Source organism: Pogoniulus pusillus, chromosome 19, assembly GCF_015220805.1.
Source record: "Pogoniulus pusillus isolate bPogPus1 chromosome 19, bPogPus1.pri, whole genome shotgun sequence".
NCBI classification, from domain to species: Eukaryota; Metazoa; Chordata; class Aves; order Piciformes; family Lybiidae; genus Pogoniulus; species Pogoniulus pusillus.
This window is the reverse complement of record NC_087282.1, coordinates 11,838,570-11,857,265: the sequence shown is the minus strand read 5'-3', so window position 1 is coordinate 11,857,265 and position 18,696 is coordinate 11,838,570. Positions and strand designations below refer to the sequence as shown.

The window sequence follows — 18,696 nt, the reverse complement described above, 5'->3', positions numbered from 1 at the left end:
CCAGACAGAGAGGGATCTGGGGGTGCTGATTGATACCCGCCTGAACATGAGCCAGCAGTGTGCCCAGGTGGCCAAGAGAGCCAATGGCATCCTGGCCTGCATCAGGAATGGTGTGGTCAGCAGGAGCAGGGAGGTCATTCTGCCCCTGGACTCTGCACTGGTTAGACCACACCTTGAGTACTGTGTTCAGTTCTGGGCCCCCCAGTTTAGGAAGGACATTGAGATGCTTGAGTGTGTCCAGAGAAGGGCGACGAGGCTGGGGAGAGGCCTTGAGCACAGCCCTACGAGGAGAGGCTGAGGGAGCTGGGATTGGTTAGCCTGGAGAAGAGGAGGCTCAGGAGTGACCTTATTGCTGTCTACAACTACCTGAGGGGTGGTTGTGGCCAGGAGGAGGTTGCTCTCTTCTCTCAGGTGGCCAGCACCGGAATGAGAGGACACAGCCTCAGGCTGTGCCAGGGGAGATTTAGGCTGGAGGTGAGGAGAAAGTTCTTCCCTGAGAGAGTCATTGGACACTGGAATGGGCTGCCCGGGGAGGTGGTGGAGTCGCCGTCCCTGGGGCTGTTCAAGGCAGGATTGGACGTGGCACTTGGTGCCATGGTCTAGCCTTGAGCTCTGTGGTAAAGGGTTGGACTTGATGATCTGTGAGGTCTCTTCCAACCCTGATGACACTGTGACACTGTGGTGCTCTGGTAGTGCTGGGTTCATAGTTGGACTCCAAGATCTTCAGGGTCTCTTCCAACGGTTCTATGGTCCCACGACATACACCTGCTTATGCTGCTATTCCTTTATTCCCTGAGCAGAGCTGCAATCCAGGCACTAGGAAACGCCCTGCATTTACCCCCCCAGTACTGATGTTCCCGGTGTCGTCTGTGTCAGACAAGCGGAGAGCCCCCTGGGTCTCCTGCTTTTGTTCCTGCTGGAGTCCAGCTCCAGCTTCGGACTCGTTTGCACCCTCTGAGAGGTGGCTCCTGAAACCGGCTCCACAAAGCTGGAGGCCTTGGCACAGCAACACAGAAGCAGAGGCCACCTCCGGGAAAGGCGGGGAGGGCTCGCAGCAGAGCGGCCGCCTCAGCCCCCGGCCCTTACAGCGGCCCGCCCCGGAGCAGCGCGGCCGCGGAACCGGAGCGAGAAGCGCAGGAGTGAGCCCCACTCCCGCCGGGCGGCGCAGGGCCCCGTTCACAATGACAGCGGCGGCACCGGCGGCACACCGGGGCTCAAGATCGCCCTTCCCATCGTCTCCCGCCGCTACACCGCTGCTGTGGCAGCCCTCACTCCCATTGGCTGGCGAGCCGGGGGCTGGAAGTGCAGGAGCAATGGGCATTGGTTTAGAGATCTATGGGACGGGTCCAAGAGGGGCCGGGCAAGGAGAACAGCTCCGCGATTGGTCGATGGGAGGAGCATTCTGACCAATCAGCGCTCGCTCCGAGGCTGGCGCGATGCTCAGCCCAGGGCGTGAGGGCGGTGGAGCGCCGGCGTGGGCGGGGCCTGTGGAATCGTGCACACGGATTGGTGCGCGGCGATGCCGGAGGCGGGGCCGAGCTGAGGGCGTTTGAGGAGGGTCTGAGGCGGCGGCGGCGGCGCGGTGCGTGGGGAGCGGTCCGGTGCGTGGGGAGCGGTCCGGTGCGTGGGGAGCGGTCCGGTGAGGCGCTGGGGAAGGGCCGGGGGGGCTGCAATGAGGTGAGGGGGACGCTGTCAGGCCTGCGACTGGGAAAGGACCTGAGGCGGCTGGTCCAGCAGCGGGTGAAGACGAGCCAGTGTGTGCTGAACAGCATCCTGGCTCGGAGCAGTCACACTGCGGCCAGCAGGGTCAGGGCAGGGATTGTCCCTCTGTACTGGGCACTGGAGAGGCCACACCTTGGATCCTGGGGCCAGGTTTGGGACCCTCACTCCAAGAAGGACACTGAGACGCTGGAGCGGGTCCAAAGAGTGGCATGGAAGCTGGAGAGCAGTGCTGGTGAGGAGCAGCTGAGGGAGCTGGGGTCGCTGAGTGTGGAGAAAAGGAGGATGAGGGGAGGCATGGCTCTCTGCAGCTCCCCGAGAGAAGGTTAGAGCCAGCTGGGAGTTGGTCTCTTGTGCCAAAGAATAAGTAACAGGACAAGAGGAGATGGCTTCAAGTTGCCCTAGGGGAGGTTTAGTTTGGACATGAAGAACAATTTCGTTGCCCAAAAGGTTGTCAAGTGCTGGCCTAGGCTGTCCAGAGCAGTGGTGGAGTCCCCACCTCTGGAGGGGTTTCAAAGCCATGGAGATGTGGTGCTGAGGGCCATGGTTTAGTGGCATCCTTGTAATGCTGGGTTAATGGTTGGACTTAATCATCATAAAGATCACTTCCAATCCAAAGCATTCTGTGATGCTCTGATTCTAAACCACCTGAAGGCATTGCACAGGTTCAGCCTTTCTCTCTCTGATATCCCTAACAGTTTCCTCTGGAACTTTGAAGATACACTTGAGATCTGCTTGAAGATGCACAGAGCAGAGCTTATGATTTGCATGACTGTCAGCCCACTGCAGCCTTCTGCTTTAGAATAATGGCTTCAAACCTTCATTGCTGCAACCAGAAATGTGTTCTCCAAAGTCTTGTGCTCTGAATAAAGCAACATTCTCTTGTTTTCAAGGAATCAGCTTGGCAGAGAACCATCTGCAGAATGGCCACACGCCTCAGATCGGTGAGTTGAGGATTGATAGGAGAGAGAACGACCTGGAACTGTGCCAGGGGAGGGTTGGGTGGGATATTAGGAACAATTTCTTTCCTGCAAGACTGCTCAGGCACTGGGGCAGGCTGCCCAGGAAGGTGGTGGAGTCACCATCCCTGGATCCCAAGAAACATGTGGACATGGCACTTGGAGACAGGGTTTAATGGCCATGGTGGTGTTAGGTTGATGGTTGGACTTAATGATCTTGGAGATCTGTTCCAACCAAAACAATTGTATGATTCTATAATTTAAGAGGAGGAGAAACTTCTTGGGTGTGAAGGTGCTGGAGGCCTGGAGCAGGCTGCCCAGAAAGGTTGTGGAGTCTCCTTCTCTGGAGAGTTTCCACACCCAGCTGGACATTGTGATCCTGGGTGAGCTGCTGTGGGTGCCTCTGCTTTGGACTAGATGATCTCCAGAGGTCCCTTTCAACCCCCTCCCTGCTGGGATTCAGCCTGAGAAGATAACCCTGATGTTTGGAGCCAGGCAGAGGGCGTTGTGCTGCCGCCTTAGAACTTTGGCTCAGCACATGGAAGTGCAATGTGCAGCTCGAGCATTCCCCTTTTAGTGAGGAAGGTGCAGGAGAAGACCACAGAAATCCTGGAGTGGAACAACTGCCCTTTGAAGTGGAGCTGAAAAGGCTGCACCCAAGGAGGTGCAAAGTGGAGGGATGTGGTGGCATTTAGAGGATCAGGAAGCTGAGGAGTAAAACAGCAGCACTTTGAGCAGAAGCTCTGTTGAAGGATGTAGAAAAGCCAGAAGCTGCTGAACTTGCTGAACAGTTGTCACCTTTGTGTGGCTTGTTGGGGTTCAAATTCCTTTCAGCTCAAAGTGCAGCTGCAGAGGTGGGGTTTGTGAATTAAAATAAGGAATACATTTTTCCATCCAGGGCAGAAAAGCTTCCTTAGGCTCATTGCTTATGCTTTCTGTGTTGGTGGGGAGATCTTCAGTCTCAGCCCAGTTAGACCAGTGAGCAGACTGGACTCTGTTAATTAGTAACTCCAGACATTTCAAAAGGGTTGTTTTCAAAGTAAAAGAAGCACTCATGACCAGCTGAAAGAAGACAATCTTTGCCTCAACCTGTTTGCTTTCATGTCTCTGAAAAAGCCCAAGCTTCACATGTTCTGAAAATGGTTTTGTCCTTACTAAAGGTGACACTTTGAGTGTCCTGAGTTACCTGTGTCCTGTAGCTGAAGCAGATCCTGTTGCTTTGGAATCAGAGCAGGGTTTGTTGCAGGCAGTTCCACTTTTTCTTCCCTACTACAGGACCCACTGGGTTGTGAAGCTGAATCCTACCAAAACAAAATCTCAGCACATGAAGACTTGGGGCTGTTGAGCCTGCAGAAGAGCAGCCCCAGAGGGGATCTTCTCAGTGCTCAGCAAGAGCTAAAGTGTGGAGGGCAAGGGGATGGGGCCAGACTCTTCTTAGTGGTGTATAGTAATAGGACAAGAGACTATGGGCACAAACTGGAACCCAGGAGGTTCTATCTGACCATGATAAGGAACTTCTTTGGCATGAGAGTGCTGGAGCCCTGGAGAAGGCTGCCCAGAGCAGTTTCTCTGCAGTGCTTCCAGCCCCCATCTGGCCATTGTGGTCCTGGACGAGCTGGTGTAGGTGTCCCTGCTTTAGCAGTGAATGATCTCCAGAGATCCTTTCCAATCCATGCTGGGATTCTGTGACCTTGAGATGCTCAGATCAGCCTGTTGCTATATCTCTGCTGCTCAAGTGCTTTTCTCCCTGTCTCTGCAGGCTGGTAAGAAGTGCACAGTGATTGGTGGGTCAGGATTCTTAGGCCAGCACATGGTGGAGAAGCTCCTGGAGAAGGGCTACGAGGTCAACGTGTTTGACATTCAGAAGAGATTTGACAATGACAGAGTGAAGTTCTTCCTGGGAGACCTTTGTGACAAAGAGGTACAGAGTGACAGCAACTCATAGCATGGGCAGGTGGAAGGGATAGCACTAAGTCCTGTGTCCAGAAGACAGGTCGAGGAGCAGCTGAGGGAACTGGGGTTGTTCAGCCTGGAGAAAAGGAGGCTGAGGGCAGACCTTCTGGCACTCTACAACTCCTTGAAAGGAGGTTGGAGCCAGGTGGGGTTGGTCTGTTCTCCCAAGGAACAAGTGATAGAATGAGAATGAATGGCCTCAAGTTGCCCCAGAGGAGGTTTAGGTGGGACACGAGGAACAATTTCTTCCCTGAGGTTGTCAAGGCCTGGAACAGGCTGCCCAGGGCAGTGGTGGAGGTTTCAAAGCCATCAAGGTGTGGTGCTAAGAGCTATGCTTTAGGGGAGACCTAGCAGTGCTGGGTTGATGGTTTGGCTCTATATCCTTTAAGGTCTCTTCCGACCAAAGCCATTCTGTGATGCTCTGATTCTAAACCACCTGAAGGTGTTGCAGAGGTTTTAAAGGGTATGTAGCTGTGCTCCTCAACCTCTTCTGAAGTCTCATAGCCTAAGCAGTTGTCTGTAGAACCCTCCTCTAGAACACTGAAGATGCTCTTGGTGTCTGCTTGGAGCTGCACAGAGCACAGCTTGTTGGTGTGATCTGCATGGCCGTTAGCCCAACTTCACACTACTTACCTAATTACAGCCCCTGATGGTAATGGCTTGTGGCTGCTCTCCTGCTTCTCCTCAGCTGCAGGAGAAGGGCAGAACACATCATTCCTCACAGCTAGATCCTCCTGCCTTAGCTCAGTCGTGCCTCTGAGCCTCAGCAGGAGCATTTGTTTGCCCTGTGAGGAGATGTCTCCCCACCAGTATGAAGTGTCATGTCTGAGCTTTGTGCCTGGGGCTCTGCTGGCTGTTGGACCTGCTACCAGATGAGTTTTCTATCTTAAGGGCATTTTAAGTCTCATACCTTGCTACTGCAAGTTGCTCAGTCTAGGTAGCCTCCAGGTGTCTGAAGGTTCCCAGGTTCTTCCCTGGAAAGAAGAGGTGAGGTAGTGTGGTTTTGCCTCACAAGGTGAGGATGTTGTGAGGGTCCTGGAAGTTGGACTCTTCCAGCTGCTCACCCTCATGGAAGGAACAGGAATCACAGAGGAATCACACAATCCCAAAGTTATTTGGGTGGCAAGGAATCTTCAAAGCTCATCCAGTCCAATCCCCTGCAGTCAGCAGGGACATCTGCAACTAGAGCAGGTTGTTCAGAGCCCCAACCAACCTGACCTGCAATAGTGCCAGGGTTGGGCATCTGCCACCTCTCTGGCAACCTGGGCCAGGTTCTCACCACCCTCAGGGTCAACCATTTCTCCCTTCTCTCCAGTCTCAAGCTCCCTCTTTCAGTGCAAACCATCACCCCTTGTCCTGTCACAACAGGCCCTGCTCCAAAGTCTGTCCCCAGCTTTCCAGTAGGCCCCCTTGAAGTCCTGAAAGGCCACCATAAGGTCTCCTTGGAGCCTTCTCTTCTCCAAGATGGACTACTCTAGGAGTTGTCCTGACTCAAGTACAGGACTTTGCACTTTGCCTTGTTGAAGCTCATGAGGTTCACAGTCCCACTTCCCCAGCTTGTCCAGGTCTCTCTGGATGGATCCCATCCCTCTGGCACATCACCTGCACCACTCAGCTGGGTGTCATCTGCACACTTGCTGAGGGTTCACTCAATCTCACTGTCTACATCACTGATGAAGCTACTGAACAGCACTAGTCCCACTATAGACCCCTGAGGGATACCACTTGTCACTGATCTCCATCTGGACATCAATCCATTGACCACTACCCTCAGGATGCAACCATTCAACCAATCCATTATCCCCTAAACAGTCCCACATCAAATCCAATTCAGAGAGAAAAGTGTTGTTTGGGATCATGTCAGAGGCCTTACAGAGGTCTAGATTGACAACATCTAGAGCTCTTCCTATGAGACTGATCTCTAGAGCTCACTTCCAGCCTCAACCATTCTATGATTCCCTTCTCCACTGCTGTAGTGACTCCACCAGAGAAAGCTACTAGGTTGGACTTGCCTGTGCTGGCTGTGGTGACTTGAAATGCAGCAATTTTCTTTCTGTGCAACAAGGAACTCTTATTTCCTTCCTCTTTTTCCTCTCTGAGTAGTCCTCACTGCTGTCACCTCACTGCTGTCTCATGCCTTGTATCTTCCAGGCTTTGCTCCCAGCTTTACAAGGTGTGTCAGTGGCTTTTCACTGCGCGTCACCAGCACCTTCCAGTGACAACAAGGACCTGTTCTATAAGGTGAATTTCATGGGAACCAAAGCAGTCATTGAGGCCTGCAAAGAAGCTGGAGTTCAGGTAAGAGCAGCCCAGACTGGAACATCTCTGTGAGGAGCAAAGGCAAAGAGCCCAGGGGCTGTTGAGCCTGCAGAACAGCAGCCTGAGAGGGGATCTGATGCTCAGCAACAGATAAAGGAACTGTGAGGGGCAAGAGGATGGGGCCAGACTCTTCTCAGTGGTGCCCAGGGACAGGAAAAGGGGCAGTGGGCACAAACTGGAACCCAGGAGGATCCACCTGAGCAGGAGGAGAAACTTTGGCATGAAAGTGCTGGAGGTCTGGAGCAGACTGCCCAGAGAGATTGTGGAGTCTTCTCTGGAGAGCTTCCAAACCTACCTGGCCATTGTGATCCTGCTGCCAGTGTCCCTGCTTTCACAGGGCATTGAACTGAATGATCTCCAAAGGTCCCTTCCATCCACTAGCATTCAGTGACTGTGGTTCCACAGTGCCCATGTACAAATGAAGAAGGGTTTAGAACTGAGTGATGTGTCACATCAGACCTTCAGCCCCACAATCTCTTTTTTTGTTGGGTGTTCCCTCTCTTTGTGCAAGGAGCTTGTAGGGAACAGGCCACGTGGTGTTTACCTTCAGGCTTAGTCTGGCTCAATGTCAGAGTGAGGAGCTATGTCTGGCTGGAGCTTCTTGGCTCCAGTCAGCTACTGTGTTACAATGTAGACCTTGTTTCAAACCAAGTGTGCCTGGTTTCTCACATACATCACTGCCTTCCTGTCTTCAAGCCACCAGGGGTACATTTTTAGCCAACAAACCCCAAGATAAGAACTTTCTGTTTTCAATCTGGGTGATACTGTGATTGTCATGATGAGCAAATCTCCCAAACACTCATTACCTGTCAAAAGCTGGCATATGCCAAGCCAAGAGGACTCTCTGATTTTCCTGGAGGTGTTTTTTTTCCCTTGACTGCCTTCCCCAGATGTTTCTGGAAACGTTTTAATCCCCTTCAGGTAGTGCAGAACAATGTGTCAGAGTCAATTAAAGCAGTGGGAGCTTTCCTACCTGCAGCTTCGGATCACAGACTCATGGTTTGGGCTGGAAGGGACCTCCAAAGGTCATCTAGTTCAACGCCCCTGAAGTGAGCAGGGACATCCTGCATTAGATCACCTGTTAGCCCACATTCTTCTAGATGTGGTTGATTAGAGAGTCATGGAATCATGGGATTGTTTGGGTTGGAAAAGATCTTAAAGATCTCTGCCTCTCTGAAACCCCTCCAGGGATGGGAATTCAACCACCTCCCTGGGGAGCCTGCTCCAAGCTTTGAGAACACTTTCAGTGAAGAAGTTTCTTCTAATGTTCAGTTGAAACTGCAACTTCAGGCCATTCCCTCTTGTCCTATCATTTGGTTCTACAGAGGAGAGAGACCAACCTTCACCTGGTTCCAACCTCCTTTCAGGGAGCTGTAGAGAGAGTCAGAAGGTCTCAGCCTCCTTTTCTCCAGGCTGAACACCTCCAGCTCCCTCAGCTTCTCCTCACCAGCCCTGTTCTCCAGGCTCTTCACCAGCTTCATTGCCCTTCTCTGGACATGCTGCATCCCCTTAATGTCCTTCTTGGAGTGAGGGGCCCAAAACCAAACCCAGGATTTGGGGTGTTGGCCTTACCCCTGCTGAGTACAGGGAGATAATCCCTGTCCTGGTTCTGCTGGCCATGCTATTACTGATCCAAGCCAGCACGCTGGCTTCTTGGCCAACTGGGCACACTGTAGGCTCATCTCTAGGTGCTGTCAGCTGCCACCCCCAGGTCCTTTTTCACTGGACAGTTTCACTGGGCACTCTGGCCCGAGCCTGGAGATTCATGGAGCTGTTGTGACCCCAGTGCAGGACTCAGCACTTGGCCTTATTGAAGCCCACTGATCCAGCCTGAGCAGATCCCTCTGTAGAGCCTCCCTACCCTCCAGCAGACCAACACTCCTCCCATCTTGCTGTCATCTGCAGACTCCCTGAGGTTGCCTCAACCCCCTCCAGATCATTATCTGTAGAATCAGTTGATTAAACACCATCATTGTCCTCACTCAGCCTCTGTAAATAATGTCCCCTTTGTCTTGGGCTCTGAACAACCCTTGTCTGTCCCTTCTCTTGCAGAAGCTGGTGTTAACTAGCAGTGCCAGCGTGGTTTTTGAGGGCACAGACATAAAAAATGGCTCTGAAGACCTCCCTTATGCCAAAAAGCCTATTGACTACTACACAGAGACCAAGATCCTACAGGAGAAGGTATTTGGTATCATATGGTTGATGTTGCTTTGCTCAGTGCCTAAAGTTGCCCTTGTGAAGTAGGGCATGACCTGGTGGACACAAGGGACCCCTCGAGACTCAACAGATCTCCTTTGCCCTCCAGAATCTCTCTTCATGATAAGAAATGTCTCCTTCTTGGGATCACAAAGGAAGTCACTTCTAGCAATGGCTGCCAGAATGCAGCTGACAGAGAAAATTCCCTTTGTTTTAGAGAAGCCAGCCTGATCTCAGCCCTCACCCTCAGTGAGCTCTGGGGTTGGTTGTTCTGGCCACAGAAGGATGACAGGTGGCTGCCACTTGGATCTTTCCCAGGTGACCTATGTCCATCTCCTGAGGCAGGCTGATGATTTGCTCCAGGAGTTGCTTTCTGGGCAGCTCTCTAGCACTCCACATAGTAGTCAGTTGTCTCCTGTGGATGCTTGTACTGGTTTCACTGGGATGGAATCCTAGGCCTGCCATGGGCTGCAGGCCACTAGCACTTTAGATTAAGCTGGGAGGGACAGAAGCCAGGACAGGTGCCCCAAGTTGGCTCCAGACCATAAACATCATGCTCAGTACAAAGGGGAAAGTCTGGAGGGGTTGGGGACCTCTTCTCCTGCTGTTCTCGTCTTCCTCCCTCCCTTCCTCCTTCCTCCCTTCTTCCTTTGGGAACTCACTCATCGTCCTGTTCCCAAGGGCTGCCTTGGTCTGGGGTAGGGAGACCTTTCTCTCTCCTGATTTTGGTTTTCTTTCTTTGTCCCTGCAGGAAGTGCTCAGTGCAAATGACCCAGCCAAGAATTTCTTCACTACTGCTATTCGTCCCCATGGAATATTTGGACCTAGAGACCCTCAGCTGGTTCCCATCCTCATCCAGGCAGCTAAGAGTGGCAAAATGAAGTTCATCATTGGGTGAGCAAGGCTCAGGCACTGAGTGGCTTCTAGTAAAACTGGTGCTGAACCTACAAGGCCCTTGTGGAAGGGAATAATGTTAAAGCAAGAGTGGTATTGTGGAGTAGAAACGAGGATATTTTTTCCTCTTATGAGCCATTTTCCATTGATGGAGAAGGCAAAGAAAGGGGAAGGAAGGAAGGAAGGAAGGAAGGAAGGAAGGAAGGAAGGAAGGAAGGAAGGAAGGAAGGAAGGAAGGAAGGAAGGAAGGAAGGAAGGAAGGAAGGAAGGGGAGGGAAAGGAGAAGGAAGAAAGGGGAAGAAAGGAGGCAAAGAAAAGGAGAAGGATGGAAGGGGAGAAAGGAGAAGGAAGTAGGAAGAAGGAAGGGGAAGGAGGGGAGGAAGGAGAAACAGAATAAAGGTAAGGAAAGAAGAGAAGGAAAAGGAGAAGGAAGGGGAAGAAAGGAGGGAAAGGAAAGGAGAAGGATGGAAGGAGAGAAAGGAGAAGGAAGTAGGAAGAAGGAAGGGGAAGGAGAAGCAGAATAAAGGTCAAATAAGAAAAGGAAAATGAAAGAAGTAGGAGGAGGTCAAGGAAGGAAGAGAATGAAAAGGAAAAAGAAGGAAGGAGGAGGGAGGGAGAAGGGAAGGAAAGGAAGGAGAAATGAGAGGTCCATGAGGAGAATTGAGCATTCTGTGTCTAAAATCTGAGGGATTCATGCACTCAGAGGGTGAGTGTTCATCATGCAGACAGATGAGTGGCTCAAGCTGCCTTTGCCTTGCCTGAAGAGCTGCGCTTGTAGACATGAGAGAGCTCAGGCTGCATGCTGCTAATTTAATTAATAGACATTTGTGCCATCTGAGATTCTTGCAATTAAGAAGCCTTTATGGCAGGGTTTACATGTTTCTGAGTACAACATCAAAGCTATTGAGCCTTGCAGAGAGTCCAGTGGACCACAGAAATCTCAGAGCAAGGAACAGTCCAAGCTTACTACTAGGAATGTTTTTATTTGTTGTTTTGTGCTCTTGAAATGTGCTCTTTAATTTAGGGAAGAGTTCTGTTATATGCAAAGAACTACTTTGTTTGTGTCTGCACATGGGGCTGTGTGCCTAGGGTAGAGGGAAAGAAGGGAAGAGAGGTTTTGGAGAGGGTTTTTTTTGGTCCTAATTCTTACAGTTCAGCCCTGAAATGACCTCATAAACTGGTCAGTGAGCAGCTGTCAAGGGTCAGGGTTGGGCTGTCTGGAACAATTCTGCTTCCCAAAGGGAAGAAAGGAGAGAGACTGTTGGGGTGGGAAAGAAACTAAAGCAGCTGGAAGGGCAAAAAGAACAATCGCATGAAATAGAGACAAAGGGACAAAAAACTGACATGGAACCCAACTCCTGATGGCAATGAGGTCACCATTGGCACCACTGATGCTGGGGCAGGCACTGGGCAAGTCCCAGATTGGACTCAGAAACAGATGAGAAACAGATTCAGGAGCTGGATTCAGGAAGACAGGGATCAGGATGGAGGGCAGAAGGAAAGTCCCCTGGGACACTGGACAGTGAAGAAGAGACTTGGCCCTGCTGATTCCTCAGCTGTCTCCTGGAGACCCTCTGAAGATGCTATGGAATCCCTTGTTGGGCAATTGAGGGTCACCTGTCCTGTCTGCTCTTCCCCACAGGTGCCACCTCTGCCTTCCTACCTCCAAAGTGGGGCACAAGATGGGGCAGTGCCCTTGGTATGCCCAGAGGCAAGGCCAAAGCAGAGCCTTTCTGCAGCCCAGCTCTTGGCAGGAGCTCTTCCCATCAGCTTCTCCCTGCTAGAAGCAGCCTCTGAAATTCAAAAAGTGCCTCACTGAGCACAGCCTGAGCTGGGATCACAGGAGCTCAGGGTGCCAGGGGTTGGAAGGGACCCAAGGAGATCATCGAGTCCAACCCCCCTGCCAGAGCAGGACCATTCAATCTAGCTCAGATCACACAGGAACGCATCCAGTCAGGCCTGGAAAGTCTCCAGAGAAGGAGACTCCACAGTCTCCCTGGGGAGCCTGTTGCAGTGTTCTGTGACCCTTACAGTAAAGAAGTTCCCCCTTGTGTTGAGGTGGAACCTCCTTTGCTGTAACTTACATCCATTGCTCCTTGTCCTATCCCAGGGAGCAAGTGAGCAGAGCCTGTCCCCCCCTTCTGACTCCCAGCACTCAAATATTGATAAACATTTATTAAATCCCCTCTCAGTCTTCTTTTCTGCAGACTAAAAAAGGCCCAGGTCCCTCAGCCTCTGCTCATCAGGCAGTGCTCCACTCCCATAATCACCCTTGTAGCCCTCTACTGGACCCTCTCCAGCAGATCCCTGTCCCTCTTCAACTGGGGAGCCCAAAACTGAACCCAGTACTTAAGATGGGGTCTCACCAGGGCATAGTAGAGGGAAAGGAGAACCTCCCTTGATCTGCTGGATACACTCTTCTTAATACACCCCAGGAAGTCCCATGCTGACCAGAATCAGCCCTGGTCTGGCTCAGAGCAGGACACTGAGAATGCTTGAGTGTGGCAATCCTGGTTTTATGGCCAGAGGAGTGTGGTGGTGATTTTGTAACAACCCATTTGTCTGATTTAGTTGGACTCTAGGAGGTGACAGCAGATTGATTTTCTGTGCCTGTGTAGAAATAGATGTCTCACAGTGAGTTAAATCTACTCCAGCCAGGACTGAGGTTGGCTTATTGAGGGGACTAAGTTAGAATTTCATGAGCCAAGAAAGTTTTAATTGAAAGCTTGTCCTGAAGTGACTTTCTTCCTGCCAGCTACCAACTCTCTTTTTCTTTGTTCTGCTTCTGTGGATCACTCTTTGCTGATTCCAGGACCTGCAACACCCACAAACTTGGGAACCTGTGAGGTGTAAAGTGGTGCTGCTGCAGGAATGTAAATTTTGAGGGCCTTGAGAGCTGAGCTCTCCAAAATGAGCAGTTTCACCTCTCTGATGGGATATAGCCTGAAGTTGCAGCACAAGAGAGTGGGAGAAGAGGAACCTTGGAGTAAACAGACCTTGTGTGAAAGTTCTTCCTTCAGCCACAGCAGATTTTCAGCTAACTTCTTCCTGTTCTCCATGCAGGGATGGGAAGAACTTGGTAGACTTCACCTATGTGGAAAATGTGGTCCATGGACACATCCTGGCTGCAGAAAACCTTCAGAAGGGCTCTCCCCTGTGCGGGAAGGTAAGTAAGGACCTAGTGAGGAGAGAGGAGTGGGTGTCCACTAGCTGAGCTTCATCTGCAAGCCTTGCTTGGCTTCAAGTGCCTGCTCTGTAGTTTCTGCTGACTTTTTTGTCTGCTGATTTTTTTTTCTCATCTGGGAGATGAGAGGAGCCAGCACACACAGATGGGGCAGAGTTTTCTGTCTGTGGGCATAAGCAATGGTTCCTCATCTAGTGACTGTTGTGTGCAACCATATGGGCCTCAAGTTGCCCCAGGAGCCTTTAAGTTGGACAGGAAGAACAATTTCTGCCTGGAAGAGGTTGTCAAGGTCTGGCCCAGACTGCTCAGGGCAGTGGTGGGGTCCTCATCCATGGAGGGGCTTCAAAGACATGGAGATGTGGTGCCAAGGGACATGGCTGCGCCGTGACTTGGCAGTGTTTGGTTAAGGGTTGGACTCCATGAGCTTAAAGTTCTCTTCTAACCTAAATGATTCTAAGATGTATGAAGAAACTTGAACTTCTTTCACAAGAAGCTTACAGCATGGAAATCCAGAAGGATTTGTGGGCAGCCAAGATGCCTCCATAAGAACCATGGGTATTGAGCTTATATGCTGGAGCTTGCAACAGGAGAAACTTCTATAGATGGTCATGGCATCTCCATGCTCTGGGTGTGTCCTAATGTGTTTGCTTTGTGCTGTGTCATTCAGTTTGAGCATTTATGAGTGATCTGAAGCTTTGCAGTGTCAGAAATGTTGGGGTGTTTGCAGTGTTGAAGCTAGAGGAGGGGAGATGTAGGCTGGATATGAGGAAGAAATTCCTTACACTGAGGATACAGAGACACTGGCACAGGTTGCCCAGGGAGGTTGTGGATGCCCCCTCCCTGGAGATGTTCAAGGCCAGGCTGGATGAAGCCTTGAGCAACCTGGGCTAGTGGAAGGTGTCCCTGCCTACGGCAGGGGAGTGGAACTGGAAGGTCCCTTCCAACCCAAAGCACTCCATGAAGTGTCTGACTTTCTTAGCAAAGAAGGACCTCATCGCTTCTCAGTCAGAGGTGGTCAGTGCGAAGCAGCTTCCCATGACAGAGTTCTCCCACAGCTCAGGCATGTCAGTCCCCTCAGCATAAACACAGTTCAGGCCACCAGAGGGACAAGGTGCTGAAAACCACAATGGTTTTGTCATCTGGCTTTGTGTCTTCCTCTCTTGCAGGCTTTTCACATCACAAACGATGAGCCGGTCCCCTTCTGGACTTTCATGTCCCGCATCTTGACTGGCTTGAACTACGACCCTCCCAAGTACCACATTCCCTACTGGCTGGCCTATTACCTGGCCCTCTTCCTCTCTCTGCTGCTGTGGTTGCTCAAGCCACTGGTCACCATCAAGGCCACTTTCACCCCGATGAGGGTGGCCTTAGCTGGAACTTTTCACTACTATAGCTGTGAACGAGCCAAAAGGGACATGGGCTACAAACCAGTAGTGAGCTTGGATGAAGCAATAGAGAGGACTGTGCAGAGCTACCCCCAGCTACGCAGGGCTAAGGCCTGACAAGTCCTCCATGGATTCTTTTCTACTTGATTTTTGTAATTCCTTTGACATCTCCTGTGAAAACTGCAGCAAATGTCACTGATTCTCTGGCAAAGGGAGTTCTCCTCAAGCCCTTCCTCCTCCTCCCTATTATCAAGATGATTTTATCTGGGCTAATCCCCCCACCTCACGTTGTGGCTGTGCTGACAGTTCTGTCCTTTGATGTGACTTCTTGGTTTGAAGCAGCTTCTGAACCCTGTGGACTGTGACCAAACACCCTGCCGTGCCCTCTTCAGTCCTCAGCATTCCTTCACCTTCTCTCCCCACCCTCCTCTGTTTTGTTGCTCTGGTGATAACAGCCACCTCCTCCAAGAGCTGCAGACTGGGGAATGAAACACTTCTTGGGACTGGTTCCTCTCTGTGGTTTGGCATTTTTTGCTAGGCAAGAGGCTCGTGCCAAAAAAAAAATCATGGAGCTCTGCCACCATCTCTTCAGTCACTGAAGAGAGTTTTGTTATTCCCTCCAGGATTCTTTGGCTTCTTGCTGCAGCATCAGAAGGAAACCTGAGAAGAGGCTTCTCTCTGCAAGGGAAGCATGGGCCTTTGTTTCTGCAGGAGCCTGTTTCTGATCAAAAGCAACCCAAATAAATCATGAAGAGATGACTTCCTACCACTGTGGTCCATCTGTGAGAGGGCAGAGCCCATTCTGAGCATCTCAGCATGAACAGGACTTTAATCATTCCTTCTGGGAGGGAGAAACTCTTACTGTGGTCAGTCACCACTTCTTATTTCACCATGGCTGTCTTCCCCACAAGAGCTGCATGGGTTGGAAGATGCTCCTTTGCTAAGCTCTGATCTTCTCTGACATCTTATTGCTGGGAATGGTGATCTTTTTTTTTTGCTTTGACCACTTAGTACATGAAGAAACGTTTTTTTCCCCCCAAGAAAAGGGTTAGCAAATTCTCCAAGCTGCTTAGTTTGACATTTAGATTAAGTGCCTTTTGCCCTGTAATTTATTTTAAGTGCTCCAGTTCTGATTTGGTTTTAAATGAAGGGTTTAGAGTAGAGTTGGAGCTTCCCTCTCTGCCACTTCCTGGCTCCCCAGGAGTTTTGGTGTTTCCAGTTGCAGAATTGCCTCCCTCAAGGAGCTTTAACTTCTTCTAGTTGCTCCATGTGCTGCAGGAGTCCTGGAGAAATGAGGTTTGGAGAGTTTTATGTTGAACTTTTGTCCTGGTTTGAGCTAAACCAGAACCAGTTCTCTGCATTTAGCTCAGCCTCAACCCCTGGCAGCTGCTTTTTCTGGCAGTTGTTATTTGCTGCTTCAACAGTTGGCTGGGTTTGCCTTGCTTGATCTTGCAGTAACTACTGGGCAGTTGCTTGGACAGTTCTGGTTTGCACTGGTCAGTCACCTTGGCTTTCTATTCCCCCCTCCCCCCCAGTTTGTAGAGTTAAATATTTAAAGTTTCAATTCCAGAGTTCAATTCTTCAGAGACTTATTCAAAACAAGCCCTGTGGTTCCTTAGGGTTTCTTCTGTCAGCTTCCAGCCCATCTTGATGGTAGTCAGAGGCTGCTCTCTAAGATCTGAGCTGTGTCATAGATTCATGGAATGGTTTGGATTGGAAGGCACCTTCAGCATCATCTAGCCCCAACCTCCCTGCCATGGGCAGGGACAGCTTCCACTAGATCAGGTTGCTCAAGGCCTTGTCCAGCCTGGCCTTGGACACTGCCAGGATGGGGCCATCCACGACCTTGTGAGGCAAGCTGTTCCAGTGTCTCATCACCCTGGTCCCTGAGACACTGGCACAAACTTGGTGTTGATGGGGAGACCTTTTCTTGGCTCCCTGTGTCTGTAAATGGGTGCCAGTGCCCCACTGAGAGCAAAATAAATGAGTTGTGACCTGAAAAGAATGCTTGTGGTGAAGAATGAGGCCACGTCTGGAATGCTGGGTCCAAGCACTGCTTTGTCCTGTTCAAGGAGACTGGAAGCTACTGCAGAGCCAAAGAGGGGACATAAAGATGCTGGAGCATCTCTGTGAGGAGGAAAGGTTGAGAGCCCTGGGTCTGCTCAGCCTGGAGAAGGGCAGCCTAAGATGGGATCTGCTCAATGCTCAGCAAGAGCTGAGGAGTGGGGGACAAGAGGATGGGGCCAGACTCTTCTCAGTGATGGGACAAGGAGCAATGGGCACAAACTGGAGCTCAACAGGTTTGGTGTGAGGGTGCTGGAGCTGTGAAACGGGCTGCCTGGGGAGGTTGTGGAGTCTCCTCTAGAAAAGAGGGCAGGTTGTGACCTCTAGATGGCATTTCCCAGCTAGATCGGCCCTGCAGTTTCCATCAGTCCCCAGAACTGCTGTCTCCGGGTCCTTGGACGCAGTGCCAGTGGAGGGTAACTCCTCTCACTGTGTCTGTAGAGGACTGTCCAGGTAAGAGGTGAAGGTGAGAACCAGTAAGTGCCACAGAAAGAAGGGGCACTGGAAGTTGAAGCCTGCTGGCTGCAAAGCAGCAGGCAGCTTGGTTTCCCTCATGTGGCTGCTCAGCCCCAAAAGGGCAAGGCAGAGGTTGGGCTGCGTGGGGGGGAGCAGCTGCCCGGAGCTGGGCACGGAGAGAAGCCTTGCATCACGCTGGGGCTGGCTCCTCCTGGTGCTCCCTCTATAATTAGGTCACTTCCCAGCCTTTCCCCTGGCAGCCTCAGAGGCTTCTGTTTTCCAGCCCAGAAGTAAACAGGCTTTGTTGCTGTGGTGGAGCACAACTTGCTGTGCCTCAGTCTTGGCCACCACAGAGGAAGAACCTCACTTTAGCCAGGGCCTCTTTCTCTGATCAAACTTCTTCCTCAACTCCTCTCACCTCAGTAAGCACCTTCATAAACCCCAACTGGTGTTTTCTGTGCAGGCCCAAAGAGATCCATCTGTGCTTTTCAGGCATTGGAACAGGCTGCCCAGGGAGGTTGTGGAATCACCATCCCTGGAGATGTTCAAGAAAGCTGTGGACATAGCACTTTGGGACAAGGTTTAATGGCCCTGCTGGTATTAGGTTGAAGTTGAGGCTCTTAGAGGTCCCTTCCAACCAAAAACAACTCTATGGTTCTACTTCCCTGCCTGGGATATGTTTATCATGCCACCTCTGCCCAACCTTCATCTTCTGTGAGTGTCAGCAAGCCAACAGGGGGCTGCAAAGCCAAAGTGATCACCAGCTCCTTCCAAATGTCTAGGGTCAAACGCTGCTGCCATCTCTTGTTCTTACTAATGCTCTCCAGGAGCTGCTAAAGACTTCAAAGCTCTCGTCAAAGTTCTTATCTCTCTTACTTTGCTCTCCTGGCTTTTTCTTACTGCTGCTCCTAATTTTGCTGACCTGAGAGAGGTTTTGGTTTGATAAGCAGTAAGAGAGATAATGGAGATAGCTTCTGTGCTTACCCTGGAGAAAGGAGAGGGAAGGAAAGAGAGAGGAACAAAAGCTCCTTTGTGGGCACTTTGAGGGCTTTAGTGGGGCTTTGAGCACCCTGGCCTAGTTGAAGATGCCCATGGCAGAGGGTGTTGGACATTAGGAGGAAGTTTTTTGCTATGAGGCTGGTGGAACAGGTTGCTCAGGGAAGTAGTGGAGGCCCCATCCCTGGAGATATTCAAGGTCAAGCTTGATAGGACTCTGAGCAACCTTAACTAGTTGGGGGTGTCCCTGTTTACTGCAGGGGACTTGGCCTAAATGACCTCTGGAGGTCCCTTCCCACACAAGCTGTTCTGTGACCGATGAGGTCTCTCCAATGCCGAACAGTCTGTGTCCCCTCTCTTACAGGGAGGCTGCAGAGGGCACATGCAGAGGAGAAGCTTTATAGTCTGAGAGATACCAAGGGAAGCTCCTCTCCAGACACACCTCAGTGCCAAAGAGGGGAAACTGTAGCTTGCTTTGATCCCTGCAAACAGATAAGAGGAACAACTGATGACAAAGCAGGTCAGCAATGACCTTGCATGTCCACTGGGCAAGAAGGCATAGAGACAAACT

At 51.2% G+C, this 18,696-nt stretch overlaps 1 protein-coding gene across 5 annotated transcripts; it reads left to right on the top strand.

Annotated features, from left to right (window-relative positions):
* Window positions 1–1,536: 1,536 nt before the first annotated feature.
* Window positions 1,537–16,614, top strand: NSDHL (NAD(P) dependent steroid dehydrogenase-like). 5 transcript variants are annotated; one of them, XM_064159297.1, is made up of 8 exons: window positions 1,537–1,582; window positions 2,613–2,663; window positions 4,438–4,599; window positions 6,783–6,929; window positions 9,003–9,131; window positions 9,898–10,040; window positions 13,104–13,206; window positions 14,391–16,614. In XM_064159297.1, exons 2-8 carry the CDS (start codon window positions 2,643–2,645, stop codon window positions 14,724–14,726), a joined length of 1,041 nt encoding a protein of 346 aa, XP_064015367.1. In that variant the 5' UTR covers window positions 1,537–1,582; window positions 2,613–2,642; the 3' UTR covers window positions 14,727–16,614. The 5 variants fall into 5 exon arrangements, with proteins under 5 accessions (XP_064015367.1, XP_064015366.1, XP_064015365.1 ...); XM_064159296.1 differs by having other exon boundaries at window positions 1,546–1,601; XM_064159295.1 differs by having other exon boundaries at window positions 1,548–1,620.
* The last annotated feature ends 2,082 nt before the right edge of the window (window positions 16,615–18,696 follow it).